Genomic DNA, 16677 nt, shown 5'->3' with positions numbered 1-16677 from the left:
ATGCATTTCCAGAACTACGTTTATTGGCAGTTTTTTCATAAAATTATCTGAAGAATTACCTCTCTTAAAAATGTCGCGTCTTTCTTAAACATCCTGTATATAAATACATATTAATTAATATATTAGTGTATTAAGGGTCTTTTTTTTTAATTTAAATTAGAGATATTTTTTGCTACTTTGACTATTTTTCTTCGTTTTTGGGAAAATACCGACTACTTAAGTAAATGTAAAGTGAATATTGAACTGAGGTGGCTTTTACTTGATGAAAATCCATTGAACAAAATAAATAAGAACCAAAAGTTCAGATTTTCACGAAATTATATATTTTCACACGATAATTATTTCGACAACACCGTGTCTTTATCAAATTTACATTTTGTCATGTGAAAATATATAATTTCGTGAAAATCTGAGGTTTTAGTTCTTATTTACTTTGTAAAGTAAATATAAAAAAACAAAATTCCGATTAACCAATAAAAGCGATATTCTATACAGGATCACAGTGGAAAAAGTTTTTACCATTTTCTTTTTCATTGAGTCTCAGGTTCCGACATTAATTTTCGTCTATCTCCTTTAAAACGTTCAGTTTTCCCTTTAAATGACAGAGGTCTAGAAAATGAAACATTTGGAGAGATGTTTATATTTTGAAATCTGATTTTATATAATTTTACTAGGCTGACAAGATTTCCTTGAAAATACAAAAGAAAAAAAAACGATATTTATAAAATAATGTATTTTTCCGCTTCATTAATGTCCCGGTGAAATCTCTCTCCCTGCTCTTCGCTAACTACTCCAAGATCTTCCGGAAAATAGTTCAAGTTCGAAAACAGTAAATTCACTTTCAAACTCATATTAGAACCTAGACAATGTGTTGTAACATAATTTGAATACTTTCGTAGTTTTCGTCCCAAGAAAATTATCAATTACTCCTTTAAATGAAACTCAGACATTATTCAAGATATTATCTTATCTCTGCATAATGTTCTTATCTGCGGCCCAACAAAAATACCTTCTTTTATCTTGGCATTCAGATATGGCTGGAAACTTCTCGCACAAATATTTGAAATATTGGTCATTTTTGTCTATAACACATTTTTGCTATCAATTGTAGGGCTTGTTCTCGAGGGTCATTCTATTTGAGTCCAATGTCTATCTCTTCCCGGCTATTGCACTCACAAATCAAGCAACAGAGGTCAGTTCCATACGAATCTGTGAACATTACATGAACAAAAATAACAATCATCACTGTGATTCCTAGGCTCTCCATAGGAACACCAAAGCTTCAACAGTTGTTTCTACTTTTTTCAGTTTCTTAATGCTAACGCTTCAACGCAGACGGAACAAACAGTATGATGAGCCCAGGACTTGTCTTGGTCGCCAATTTTTCCACCAAAATTTAACGTGTTTTATATTTTTCATAAAATAAGTTATAGTTTGCTTTTCCTTTACGGCGTAACTACCACAGATATAACAAAAGTTATTTGGATTGTTCATATAATGTATTCTACGTATAAGCGGGGTACAACGCCGTATTGACGCTTACGCGTCAACTCTTTTGCTTTGCAAAGAAATCTAACGCTATCCAGTGTTGGCAAATGTCATTTAATTTCTTACTTATTAATTTCATGGATGGATGGATGGAAAAATGACGTGATGGAGCAAAAGTAAGGCGTTTTATGGAAAAAGGGGCACCCAAAAAGATACTAATAAGCAACAATTAATAAGAAAAAAAATCGTATTATTGGCACGAATATTAAAAGTTTTGCTTGCATTTGGCGACGATGCCCGTTTCGTGCCACTCAAACATCTACACTCAATACTCACACGCCCAGTAATTTGGCGGGCCACCCATCTTTACTATTTCCAAAGGCCTGACCTTCACCGATGCATTTTCAATTTCCCTAAACAACCGGCATAGTTCTTCCTTCCTCACGTCCGGCCAATTTAAGTGGACGTGGCTAATTTAAAAGTCTTGCTAAACGCACGCAGAAACGTCCCGTCGTATTTTCGAATACGAGAGCGGAAACGGAAACGCCCTTATGCTGTTTTTGAGTTCGATCACGTCGGAGGCAGTCCCCTTTCTTTTTTAGCCGCCTCGTTCTATTTCTATATTGCGGTTGTGTGTTTTACGTTTATAATAAACTCGTGAGTCTAATTTTGGTCTGAATAGGCTCCATTTCGATACATTTCGGAGAAAGTCACTCCTTAGGCCCTTTACATAACCTAATGAGATGGTATTACTCCTACCGCTTTAAATGTTTTTTTTTATTTATGAATTTTTTGGTTTATGACCTTAATATTTAGTCACCAATTAATAAAACCTGTTTTTGGACACCGTTTGCGAAATAAAACGATCCACCATACGATATGGCAATCCATAGTAAATGCGAAAAAAAAGTTTCCTACAAAAGTTTCTTGGACTCTTCTGAAGATAAAATAAAGGTCACTTTCTTAAGAAATTGCTATTCGAATTTTGCATAGCTTAGGCAGAATTTGAGGTTATGTGTTTATTTTTTCATATATTTTGATTGCCCCATATAAAATTGTGTTGTGCCGCTACTAATCCAACTGATTGCAACGAAAATTTAACCACAGACTAAGGATGATCAGTTTGACAGATGCGCCTCAGCTTATACAGTTATGTATCCAAATTTCTGAGATTATAGATTATTGAGAATATCGTTATTTTAAATGAAGAAAAAAATTCGAGCATCCATCATTAGTATTATTATCGAGAACCAGTCAAGTTTATTTTTAAAACACTTTAAATATTAAAATTAATAAAATTTAAATATTAAAAATTAAAATATAAACTTTTCTTGTCATTAGGTTCATTGGCAAGACCCTTCGAAGGGCAATTAAACAATCGCCACCGTATATTTGAATATTAATGCGCATTTTAATTAATTTTAAATCAATGATGTTTCTTAATGTCAGAGGCGTAAAGCATTATTGAAGTGTAAAATTTAGTCGTCGTAGCCGAGCTATGATGATTGTCAAGGATCTCAGGACTGTCAGGTAGGTAGGTACAGGTTACCTTAGTTTTGGATCCTTTTTGAAAATGGTTAGTGTTGCTGAGAAACGGGTCAGGAAAACTGCTCTTTCCAAGAAGGACTAGAGACTATCATGAAGAAATATTTCCAGCAATATTATTAAGAAAATCTTCTTGCTACTTGACGTTGTAACTTATCAACGAAATATTAAACTGTGAATTCATGGACCCAAGTAAAATTAGGAACGTTGAAACCTTCTTGCATGTAGGAATAACTATACTTGAAGAGCGTACAAGTTCGATAAAAATTGAAACAGAAAATCGCGACAGAAACAATTTACAAGTAATATAAAGTAAAATTTAATTACACAATTAATGTTAACGACTCTAAATGGAACTCTTTGTCCCGATATTAATATCATCTGGGGAGGATCAGAAAATTCATAGGCTTAATTTTTTGTGTGACCCCAGAGGAAGAAATCCAAGGGTGGGTCAGGGGATCTATGAGGCCCAAATATCGGACCATTTAATAAAATATTGCTCGCTGATAAAGTTCCATACTCGGATAGTGTTACAGTTATGATTTTAATAAGAGAAAATGCACAGATTATTGAAATACAACGTTGATACTTCCAATTATATAACGTCAAAGTCAAAGGCGTCCGTGACGAAATGTGATAAAGTCTTTTGTGCACCTGCGAGACACAGCCGAACAGGAAATTTCGCGCTCTTCCCAAAAATCGAAAAATCCAATATGGCGATCATAACACTATTGAGACATGTCATATACTCTATGTTACTCGTGCATGAATAATGTGAAATTTTGACAGCTGTCACTTTAACCGTTTTGGATTTACTGGATAAACCCAAAGGCTAACCAACAGGTAGACGAGGCTGCCCAATTACAGTATAGCGCAGATTAAACAGACAAAAGATTTAACTAGATATTTCGTAAGTTAATAGACACTACGTCTAATAAGCGGTGAGTTTTAAGAAGTAGTCAGATCTGATTCTTTCTATAGAAAAAGTTAGCCTCGTGTCAATATTCAGATATTTTTTCCTTGTAAACTGTATTATCTGGCATTTATCGAGATTCAAAAAAAGGTGTGTCATTTTTTTAGCACATAGTAAACCCATCAAGATCAATATGAAGTTCTAAAATTTCCCAAAGCAATTGATCGATCTTAAATCTGAAGCCGCTTATCAAATTTCCTCGAAAACTCCTTATTTCCTCATTTAACCTTTGAAGTAGGTTTAATAGGAGCGGAGATCCTAGTATAGAGAAGCGAATATGAGACACATTATAGAAGTTTTTATTATTACTATTCCTATGTCAACCACTTGCCTGTAGAGGTGTGTTTAGTGCTTAAAGGCGTTTGTTTGAAACGATATAACCATTAAGTTGTGTACCCTGCTTAATGATCCACCGTTTCTCGCATTAAGTGTAAGCGACTGAGCCGAAACGGTTTAAATAAAAAAAAAATAAGCACCACGGATCATCCACCGACCTGCATCGTCGAGTCGAAATTCGTTTTCCAATTCTTCCCTGGTAGGTTCGCGTTCCTCGTTAGCTGCCGGTTGTTTCATGCTTTTCCGCGTCTTGTGACCCCGAAAAGCGGCTTGGATCTTGGTCGCCGCTTCCTCCTCGTCGGCGGTCTTCAAAGCGACGTCGGTCTCTTCGGTAGCCGACACCCGGTTGCTCGGGTCCTGCGGGTCCTCTATCGATTTCGCTGTACCGTTCGAACGCAACGTTATCGTCTTTGCCGAACTCGATTTGGTGTCGCTACGCGCCGAATCTGAAATAAGTAATGATAAGCAATGGGAAGCCCTCTTGCGTTGGGTGTCGCTGACATAGGGAGTGGAGTTGTTCGGGAGAAGGACTGAGGTGAGATGTCTTACTTCCTAAACTTCTTAAACTAAAAGAAACCAGAGATCAGTCAGACTTCGACAAATATCTAACATCATCACGGAAACAAGACACCATATTTTATTCCAGAAGCTGGAGACAGCAGGTGTTTACAATATACGCAGAAATACACCGGAGCAGGATGCAAAATCTCAACCAAATTAAAAGAACACCAGAGATCTGCCAGACTTCGACAAATAACGAACATCATCACGAAACAGGACACCAAACTCTATTCGACATGTATCAAGCTCTTTCCTTTATCCAAGAAAAATTCGAGTATCTATAGAAATCGTCAACTCATGTGAAGAGATTCTGGTTGAGATGGTGCATTACATCGGGCTGAAAACTAACTACAGGCCTATTTCTTGTAGCTATATCTTATATCGGTCTACTTTTTTTACATTTTACTTTACAATTTTTTAGTGTTAGTGAATAGTTGCCATTCAATACGAAAAAGGTGCGATCAATGTATTCAAGAGGGCCGCGCCAAATCTGAACATTTAGGTTAAAACATTTCATTATAAAGTTCCGGCGTTTATTATTTTAAAGGCTTCTATGTGACGTCTTTTTGAACATACATGCATACTGCTTACTAATACATAAACGGAAAATCACATCTTTTTCATCACGAATACTAACAAATCCATATGGCTGAAATAAAATGAGATAATTGTATTCATTTATGAGAAAACGGAGAACTGTAGAAAAGTACTGAGTACCCCACTGCATTTGTCTTTAAAAAAAATGCGCTGATAATGTCTTTATTCAAATCCAAAATTTTCATAAATAAAAAAGTTATTGGCACTTTTCAAAAGGGCCGAAAATTGAAAAACACTCTATATGTCGGTTGGTAGTGAAGACACCATCCGGTTTTAACCATTAAATATTTCTAAAAAATCGAGCCCCTGACATGTAAGTCGATTCTGCTCTATCTAGTTCAAACATATTTCTTTTCCTATTAAAACAATCTAATTACGATAATTATGATAACGTTTTAATTGGTTGTAACTTTTTCGTTTTTAGAGATATCAGGGTAAACAAAAAAACAAAAAGTACTAAAATGTAAAATGTGTTACATCATTGTACTTGGAATAAGATTTTCTATTAAATACTATACAGAAAATTGATAGTTTTTTATTTTATACGTTACTTGGAAAAAAAACCTGAGTACGAAACCTACATTTTGCTTTTTTGTTTACTTTGAAATCTCTAAAAACAAAAAAACTTACAGCCAATTAAAATGTCAATTTAAATTGAACACAATAAAAGATAATGCAGTTTGTATCAGAGTTTTATTGCAAAATTCTAAGTAAATCATCTTAAAATATGTTTTGTATAGCTGATATCGACGTACATGAAAATCGCGGGCATTAAATGGGTCAAAATATTTGTCGATATTCCGAAAATGTCCGCCGTAATAGGCCATATTTTTAGGACTGTCCGCACTGGAACGGTTCCAAATCCGTTCGACGCATAAAGTAAGAACAATATAGAGCTCTCGAATTGAGTATTCGGGATCGATTTGTAACTCGTCGTCGACTATAACGTTAGATGTAATGGGTTTTTCTTTAGCCAAACCTGTGAAAAACCGTATATTTTTTACTGCTGTTTTTCATATTTCAATGATCCGCGAGATAATCAAATTGAACTATTGCCTTTTTTTCACCTAGAAATCCCTATTTCTCATTCTACTTTGCCAAAATTTGTATCAATTTTTAAATGCTACTACTACGACTACCACCACCACCATACGAAGGACACCGAGTGCAATGTAATTTAATTTCCTGGAGAATTCTCATTCTACAGCGATATATACACACTGCAAATTTATTCACAAAGACCCCGGCCTTGTGTTCATTTTCGCTCGGGCTCCTTTTGCGATGCTAACGAGAAATTTAATATTTAAGTCGGTGATAATGGCGGAAAACAGTAGGGAGACTCGGGAATTTATCCGTAGGATTTGGGGCCGTTCCCGGTTAAATATCTATCGGTATTGCGCCATCGTTGTAGCCGGGCTTAAATCTTTTTGAGTTGGCTTCTGCATATTTGTTAAATAAGACCGTATTAATTTGAAACTTCATTTATTTCGACACCACTATTCCTTATACATACTACTTGTAATTTATATCTGCGCGGTCCGGATTCTCTTTTCGACTGACTGACTACCGTGCGCGGCGCTCCGCTTTTATAGCACCCAAAGTCAATCTGAGATGTTGGACCGCAGACAGAGCCGGTCTCAGTATTATAAACAAATAAGTAAAAGTGAAAAATTAAGTAAAAGTTTTGATCGAGAGACTAATAAAAATTTTAACGAGTTGGTTAGTTATAATTCGGTAAAAGTAAATATAAATACAGACAACAGCGCTCAAATACGTAGTGTCTGATGTTCTGTAAAATTTGAATTAGATCGATAAATCGACAATTATACTATATCAACGTTGGTTGATTTCGGTTTTAACAAAGTTAAGCTTTAGTTGTCAAATTTAATTTGAGTAAATTCATTTTATCCAACTTTTTTTCTGGCCGGATTCCAATTGCGTTCTGTACATTTTGTTTATTTTTTATCAAAACGGCGTATTCTATTACATAGCAACTTGGGGATTTATAAGACCTAGTAAATGTGCTTTTTGAAATAGACTTGATCTTAAAGTTCGATCGGTACATCGACATGTGAAATGATGACGACAGTAATAGAGTTTATTCTCATTTGCGACTTATAGGAATAGAAAGTTAAATGTACACAACAGTGTATGAACAAATTATCACAGAAGTTTTACGATTCTACTTGTTTGTGATTCGACTAGTTCTGGTATTGTAATCTATTTCAGTAATTGGTTACACTTTGAATGTCTGCATTCATGTTTTTAATGTATTTTTAAAAGATTTTTCCTTAATAATCTTTTTTAACTCTTCAGGAAGCATATTCATAATTTTGGAACTAAATATATAATACTTCTCTGACCCAGTTTTAATAAATTAAAATAAAAGTAACCAAATTTTCCGATGTGGTTAACGAAGATGACGTTTCCACCACTTTGTGTCACAATGTTTGCTTCTAGGGAAGGAAGTAGAAAACATATTTTTGATCATATTTTGTAGAGAGAAAAATGCAGATATTCCATAGCCACTGGAAATAGTCAATTTTCTTTCCCGACAAATAAAAATATATACTTCCCTATTTTGTCACGTGACGTCACACTTGCCTAACCTATAAACTAGAAGTTAACCATTGCATTTGAACTGTAAAAGCTATATATTGTAAATTTAAGTGCCACTGTTATATTTCCACGTTATTTCAGAGATTATTTTTTTAAAATATCAAAGAACAACGGCAAATCCCCACTGATTTCCTGGCGGATTTACAACGGCTCTCCCAGTAATTGTTCTGAAAAACACTCTGTTATATAAACTTCCAGCTTTTAAAGTAAATTGCTCTTCGTGCACAGGATAAATTTGTGACAGTAATTGGTTACACTTTGAATGTCTGCATTCATGTTTTTAATTTATTTTTAAAAGATTTTTCCTTAATAATCTTTTTTAACTCTTCAGGAAGCATATTCATAATTTTGGAACTAAATATATAATACTTCTCTGACCCAGTTTTAATAAATTAAAATAAAAGTAACCAAATTTTCCGATGTGGTTAACGAAGATGACGTTTCCACCACTTTGTGTCACAATGTTTGCTTCTAGGGAAGGAAGTAGAAAACATATTTTTGATCATATTTTGTAGAGAGAAAAATGCAGATATTCCATAGCCACTGGAAATAGGTAATTTTCTTTCCCGACAAATAAAAATATATACTTCCCTATTTTGTCACGTGACGTCACACTTGCCTAACCTATAAACTAGAAGTTAACCATTGCATTTGAACTGTAAAAGCTATATATTGTAAATTTAAGTGCCACTGTTATATTTCCACGTTATTTCAGAGATTATTTTTTTAAAATATCAAAGAACAACGGCAAATCCCCACTGATTTCCTGGCGGATTTACAACGGCTCTCCCAGTAATTGTTCTGAAAAACACTCTGTTATATAAACTTCCAGCTTTTAAAGTAAATTGCTCTTCGTGCACAGGATAAACCTGTCTATGACTCGTGTTTTTTCTTAGCTGGAGCCTTGTTTAATATTTTTAGAGCAAAATGATTAGTTACTTGGAGTAGATTTATAGTCCGTGACGACTACGCTCAATCAGCGCAAATAAATAAATAATTCCTGGCGACCCAAATATCGCTCAGGTAAATATTTGGTAACAGAAATGATATATTTCGAACACGTGTGAGGCCCCATTAAATAAATATATACGATCGTCCACACCGACCGACAATTGGGTAAAGACCCAAATTGCTACAGTTGTTCCTGTGAAAATCGACGAATGAGGTCCAATTCGGTAAAATGTGTTTCGGTATATTTTTCCGCTTGTGCATAATGGTAGCTGGCGTTGTTCATCACGACAAGTTTTCGGCGTTTTTAATTTAGGAAATCAACCTATTTAATGAGAAAATTCAACTTGAAATCAAGCTACTTCAAGTAGGGAGTGTTTAAAAAGTGTTATAAAAGCACACATATGAATTAGTATAACAGTTTAATTAAAGAAAAGTTCCCTACTGTTAAAATACAACAGTCAGCGCGGCACAGTTCTTGACGGCTAACATCTTAAATACGGTCCTGGCTTGTGGTACACGTGCTGAAAAGAATGGTCTCTTCCGTTTTACAACAGGCGGGTCCTAAACTAATTCCGAAGTCAAAACCAGAAAAGGTTGTAAAAACGGTATATCGTTTGGAGAACTCTATGATGTAAGATCTTGACGTCCGCGTGGCGCAGAACATCAATATCTACTCTACTTAAGAGAAACAGTTACAATAATGAACTCAATTTATTTTTGCAGAACTGTTTACTAAGTGTACAAGGGTACTTGACGGAATATATTAAAAATAAAAATTTAGAAGATGCGCATATTTATGATGAAACTTGGTTTTGTAGTAGAGGTTCGTTTAGATACAACTGGCAGGATAACACTATGTCTACAAGTTCTAAGGAGCTAGTGAAGGCCATCGATGTGTTATGGTTACTCTGGTTCAAACGAAGAATTTATTTAGAGTATATTCCAAGAAAGTCATGGACAAAGCAAGGGTGTTGATGGGATGGTTAAAAAAAGAACAGTTGCCAGAGAAGAGCATGAAGGATCAGGAAGGATTCTACCAGGACGAATATGTGAAACCTTTACGGCCACAAAATACAAAGAATTCCTGGATACGATTGTCAGTAATCTTCAGTCAGTGAAGGAGAATCTTTTTGTTGTTTATTTTTTATTCAGTAAGAAGTAAGAATTAAAAAAAAGGGTAATTGTCGTCAATTTATTCCATTGCAGACATGGGATAAAGCAAAGATTACAGAATTTATATTAGTAAGTTATGAAATCCGCCAACTCTGGTATCGCTTTCGAGTACCGTTAGAACTGGTTCGCTTTCGGAAAATTTTTAACGGAATGTGCCAACCGTTTTCGACAAATTACAGCGCTTTCTGTACGGAAAATTCCATTTTTAGGTTTACCTTTGCCAGTGTCGAACGCAATCAAACTTAAAAACGTGAGCGTCATTTTACACCGCACGTGTTTTTGCAAAAATTTTTGTTAAAATGTTATATATTTTATATAATATCATTATGTACTGTTTAGGGAGCACGAATTTGTATTTTTCGCTCGGTTATGGAAAAAACTATTTTTCAAGGCATATGTTCTTGTAACGTCTGAAGTTTTCGAACAGTTTTTATTTGTTATTTTGTTATTTTTGTTGTCCTCATTTTTCACTCTCTTACGCCCTGTATGTGTTTCTCGTTGCTAGATTTTTTCAGTTCAGTTCAATTCAGTTTTTCTCCGTATCTTTGCCAGTTGCACATTTATTGATTTACCGCGGGTAGTCATCGATTTTTGGTTAAAAGACCGGGGAAGCAGCTTTCGACCTAACGGCAGTAATTTTGCATTACAGTTCCGATCAAATACCGGCTTATCGAGTTATAGAGTTTCCCTTTGTTTAATATATAGGTCAGCCGGAGTAACATATATCCCTTGTATTCGTCTATTAATAGGCAAACTTTTCTAAGTGTATTGTTTTTTAGAACCTGATGTTGCAAGTATTTGCGAAAAATTAGAGCCCAGCCGTTTGATTTTTCATCCAATAAACGAATCATTTTTTTATTATTATCCCATTTCAAAAAGCTTTCTAGTTGCGACAGATTTTATAGAATAAAGTTGGAACCATCTCTCGAATGGCAGATCGGAATCGATCTTCCGTTTCAACGAGTTCTGTTATCGGTAGAATATTCGGTTTTCATAGGCGAAACAATGGATATTTTGAAAATCTTTGATTGAGTATTTGTTTTTGTTTAAAGAACCGTTTTTCGTATTTATATTTTATATACAATGTGTGCAAGATAATGATGTCGATTAGAAATTAAAAAAAATCGAAAAGAAAAACGAAATTTCGTTTTTATTTTTTTCTCGTGATATAGAAGAGATATAAAAAAATAACAAGATAGCTTTCAGAAAGTTTAAGTACAACCTTAGGTTTGGGCCAAATCATCATCAACATTTTTTTATCATTGTGAATACAATGATGTACATATGTTAAATAATATGTTTAAATCCCGAAAAAAAAAAGGTTTTTATTAAGTTTTTTCAATGTTGTGTAGTAGGAACTGACATGATAAATAAAAAAAATACAGATGAAATATGATAGCTAAATATTAAACACATTATTTAAAAAGAACATACTACAAAAAAAATAAAAATTATAAGGAATGTTCAAATAAGTGAACACAGACAACGCCTTGTAATTGTCAAAGAACGAAGAACTGGTGTTCTCAGTTAACCCTCATTCTCAAAAACTCGCATAATTTTTGCAATATCGCAATATAAAAAAAGCGAGCGAAGTCCGACTAAATAATTTTACGGGAAAAGTTTCCATCTTTCTGGCACTTCCTAGTATATCATTCCACCAGTTCTGGGCAAGGTTTATTGCAAGATAAACGCACCATAGTGCGTAAGATTTGTAGTTAATTTTTCAAAAAACTTTTGTACTCTGTTGTCTTCTCTCTGCATAATTATTTAAATACATACGCCACGCTTAACGAACTTTTCAACAGTTGAAAAAGCACTTTCCATTTCATAGAGCAAAAAAGAACCAACAGGAACATTTAAACAATGTAATATAGAATCATATTGTGTCGTCCATAGTTGTATTCGTAACCGGTTAAATCAGAATATTTTTTTTAACCTAAAATTCGAAGTGGTTTGTTTGGTGAATCCCTTGAAATTACTATAACTTGCAACTTAATACAATCAAGTGTAATGTCGTCTCTTTTACTACTATGAGTGCAGCTGTGAAATACGAGGGCTGCCTTTTATATTTTGGGATTTTCTTAAACTAGTCCTGCCATCTGGCGATTAACGTTTATATAGGGAAATTTGACATTTAGAGGTTAGGTTTTGGTGAAGGAGTGTTGTTTGTGTTTTTTGTGACGGTTAAAAATGGAACTTAATCGGGAGCATTTTTTATAACTTTAGAGATGGACTAACTCAACGACAAGGCATCGATGAACTTAATTCGACTTTTGGAGGACTACTGTTTATCGCTGGTGTTCGGACTTCACTCGTGCTCGTAGTTTTCTTAAGGACAAATTTCGTGAAGATCGTCTAAAATCGGTAGTTGTCCAAGAAAATATTGATGCAGTGCGGCAACTGATTTTTGCAGGATCGTCATATGACTTACCATGAAATTGAGGTATCTTTGGGCATTAGTGGGACCAGCAAACATATAATTTTGCATGAACATTTGGCCACTAAAAAAATTTGTGTCGCTTTGCATTCCACACAATTTGACATTAACTCAAAAAAAGGCTCGGGTTGATTGGTCGAAGGGAATGCTAAAAAAATACGATCGCAGTGCTTCCAAACATGTCTATAATATAGTGATCAATCATGAACTATGCATATGAACCTGAAAGTAAGCAGCAGTCGACTGTGTGGATCTTTGAGGATGAGACGAAGTCCACAAAAGTTGTTCGTGCGCGAAGCACCTCGAAACAAATGGTAGCCTGTTTTTTCAGGAAAACTGGAAGAGTTGCAACTGTCTTGGTGAAAGGTAAAACAGTCAATTCTGAATGGTACATAATCATTTGTTTACCGAAAGTCTTCGAAGAAATTAGAAAAACCCACCGCCGAAGACGAATCGGTCTCACCGATCATTGCAAACAAAGAGCATTAAAAACTTTGATTTGATGAGCCATCCACCATAAAGTTCGGATTTAGCACCTAATGACTTCTTTTTATTCCCAATCATTAAGAATAAATTAAATGAAACCTACAATAACTAATAGATTTTTCATCTTAATATCTAGAAGTGGTGTCGGTGAATGCTTCGTCTCTGTCATTATTCATATAGGACATATCATACTCTTCAAAGTCTTGGTTGTCAATAAGAAAAATAATAATGAAGCTTTTGAAATGCTACCAACTTGCTGGATACTCCTGAGTGCTTTGCAATAGAAACGACAAAATAAAAAATTTCGAAATAGCAACAGTTATTGAAACACCACGACTTTTGAACATTAGGGTTAGGGTTCCACTTTATTTTTTTTTTATTAAAGGTTTTTTGAGTGCCAACAAAAACAAAACTCCCTAAAGCCGCACCACCTTAAACTTGGAGGATTAAAGCGGCATGAAAGGCTACATTAAAAGCCGAATTTTTACTCAAAAGGCCCTTATTAATGTGGGAAATTCGGGTAAAGAGTTCGGGGGTCTATAAAGAGAGCGAATTTTCTCCCATAATAGAATTCGGAAGTGATCGTCTGAATGGGGCCCAGCTAACAAACTATCGATTTAGACGAGATTCAAAATGGTATCAGCGGAAGTTACAACGACCTGACATTAATCTTAATCGGGCAAATAAAGGAGCGACTAATTAATCAAAACGATTGTCTCTAGATGGCGGTATAGACAAATTTGTTCCATGTTCCTGCTGGTTGTTGCGCCTAGTGGCACGCTGTCGTCACAAACCTTACCAACGAATTTTATTTAGTTCACTATACTAGATGGCGCATTCATTGACTTTTTGTATTTTATTTATTTATTTATTATGAGAAATTATACGTGCTTTCAATAAAGCCTAGACTCGAAACTAATAACTGTGACAAAATATTATGTTATTTTTCCCAGTGTGCTGGAAATCCCGAAAAGGCGAGCCACTTAGAAGTCCCACTGGAAAATTCGGCAGCTTATAAATGAAAATCAGGGAATTAGCTAATTGACCTCCAATTTTTCATGATTTTTATTTTTTCTTTAACCCTGTTTTAGAACAGTTTAAGATTTGGTTTTGCTTTATGTAACCGCATCACATTAAAGAGAGGTAATATATAATATATATATATATATATATATATATATATATATATATATATATATATATATATATATATATATATATATAATAAATGTATTATTGTAATACCATGATTATAATTTTTTTGCTGTATCAAAATGCAAAGTATAGTATATTTCGTGAAACTCGTACCATACAACTAAGAATAAAAAGGTTTCTCTGTAGAAAAACTTCTGTATTGTCTAAACATTGAAATACAATCCGTAGATACGAAAGCTATATTCAAGGTTGGTCAAACATATGAATTTTATACAGGGATGGAGAATTACAAAACGAACATAAAAGGGCGTTTATAAACAATGGTCTAGATTCTAATTATGCTACAGATTTAAACATAGAAAAACACATTTTAAATTTATTGGAAGCCATAGACATTCAAACGGTCAATTAGATTTAAATCTCTTCATTAATAAACTTAAGTCTTCTGCATTGTCTAAACATTGAAATACAATCATTAGATACGAAAACTGTATTCAAGCTTGGTCAAAAATATAAATTTTATACAAGGATGGAGAATTGCAAAAGAAAAATTGTTGATAAATTTTTCTAAATTAGCATTGACAATCCAAAGGATAAACAAGAATTTATTAAGGAAATTTAATGAAGTAGTGGCAGTATTTGTCTTGAAGTTGTTGCAAATCGTTTATACAGAGCGAATCAAAATGAAAAATAATAATTTTCTTGAAAAAATCAAATTGAACACCCGTTGTGTTATACTTCCATTAAGTACTCCTTTCAATTTTATTAAGCATTCCCTATACCTAATGTTTGCGAAATGTTATAAAATTCTGAGAAAATATCGCAAAAAACCAAGAAAAATTAAAATGTATTTACATTCGACATTTTTAATTTTGTGAAAAAAGTCGAATCGATTTTTTCATGAAGAATTTTTTCCTCCTTTAAAATAAAGTTTCCCACCAATTTTTTTAGATATATACTAAATCTAAACACTGTTGGTGATTTTATCGAGTGTTATGTTAATCAAATACTATATTGAAAGTGTGCAGTAAGGTATTTTTTAAAATAATTTTTGGAGTACCGAACTCCTTCGTATCCGAATCCCGATTGAATTGACGAAGCATAAACGATGATAAGCTGCGACGGAAGCTTTTGTTTCGAAGTTTCCTTCGATGCGGAAACGCAAAATAAATCTTCGCAAAAATTCGCTTTTGATATTTTGTTTCGAAAGTTTCAATTCCGCGATCTAAGCTGACAACTTGTTCCTGAAGTTTCATTCTTTTCTCCTTCTTTATTTATTATTTTTAAATATTTTAAAAGATTTTCATTCTTTTTTTGCATTTTACATATCTTTCATATAACAAAGGCATACTATTACTACTACTACTAGTACTACCAAAATAATGAGTTATGAGTGTCCAATAATACAAAAACCAATGATATTAAAAAACGTGGGACTTTATTTAGCGCAAAAGTCTATTGATAAAATATATTCGAAACGGACTCAGCAAGTTTTGTTAGCTCTCCATTTATCAGATAACAACTTTTGATTTAATATTTTTTTGTTTTGTTGTGGAGTACCTGGGTACCTTTATTTATTAGAAAATAACCAGTAGAGTCGCCATTTTAAATGCAAATGTCGGGTTGTGATAAATCGTTTAAAAGGCAATTCCTCGTAAGACTGCAATTAATTGTTGTGTACATCGATTTCAGCAGGAATTTTAATAAGGTGTGCTACCATACACTAGTTTTGAAAATTAAGAACAATTAAATATTGTTTTTTAGTAGAATATTTTTTATGGAAGAAAACTACTGCTGGTTATTTATCAATCAATTCTGACTGACATCACGGCAGGAATTCCACGGAAGTGGCATTTCCGCACCTGCTCTGCTTAGTATTTTTTTTCGTATGTAGACTTTTCATTTTAAGAAATATCAAATCCAAGTTATGTCAATTTCATAGACTATCGTGAAACTTAGATAGGTGTAACTTTACTTTGTTCACCTGATGGCGGTAGATAACTGCTGTAAAAATATTACAAGTATCATTGACGTAGCCTATTCATAATTTTGGTTTTGGATGGAAGGTGTCGAGAACGTTCTTCTCAAAGGCTTCCATAAATATATTCGCGATGACTGGTGGTGACAATAGGTCGAAGGGGCAAGGGGAGTCTGTTAGAGAAGAAGCGTTAATAACAGATTTTTGATGACGTATGGTTTTTTTAAGTTGACGATATGCTCAGTCTGTAATGTCTATTTGTCTTCACGACCACCGTAGCATTCAGTATTACGATATCGGGATTATATTTTGGAGATTTTATGGCACTGCGTTCAGGTTTTGGTATATTAGATTTACGAAGTTTTGATTTTTTTCTAA

General features: G+C 33.9%; 1 protein-coding gene across 1 annotated transcript in view; it reads right to left on the bottom strand.

Annotated features, from left to right (window-relative positions):
- LOC132697679 (uncharacterized) overlaps positions 1–16677 on the bottom strand; it is a 54134-nt gene that overhangs the window by 9609 nt on the left and 27848 nt on the right. Inside the window, exon 3 of the mRNA XM_060663223.1 lies at positions 4501–4788. Within this exon, the coding sequence (XP_060519206.1) occupies positions 4501–4788 (288 nt within the window). The remainder of the gene's footprint in view (positions 1–4500; positions 4789–16677) is intronic.

Source organism: Cylas formicarius, unplaced genomic scaffold, assembly GCF_029955315.1.
Source record: "Cylas formicarius isolate icCylForm1 unplaced genomic scaffold, icCylForm1.1 PGA_scaffold_2__14_contigs__length_35257938, whole genome shotgun sequence".
NCBI lineage: Eukaryota > Metazoa > Arthropoda > Insecta > Coleoptera > Brentidae > Cylas > Cylas formicarius.
The sequence above is the reverse complement of the archived record's forward strand: the minus strand, read 5'-3'. Positions and strand labels throughout refer to the sequence as shown.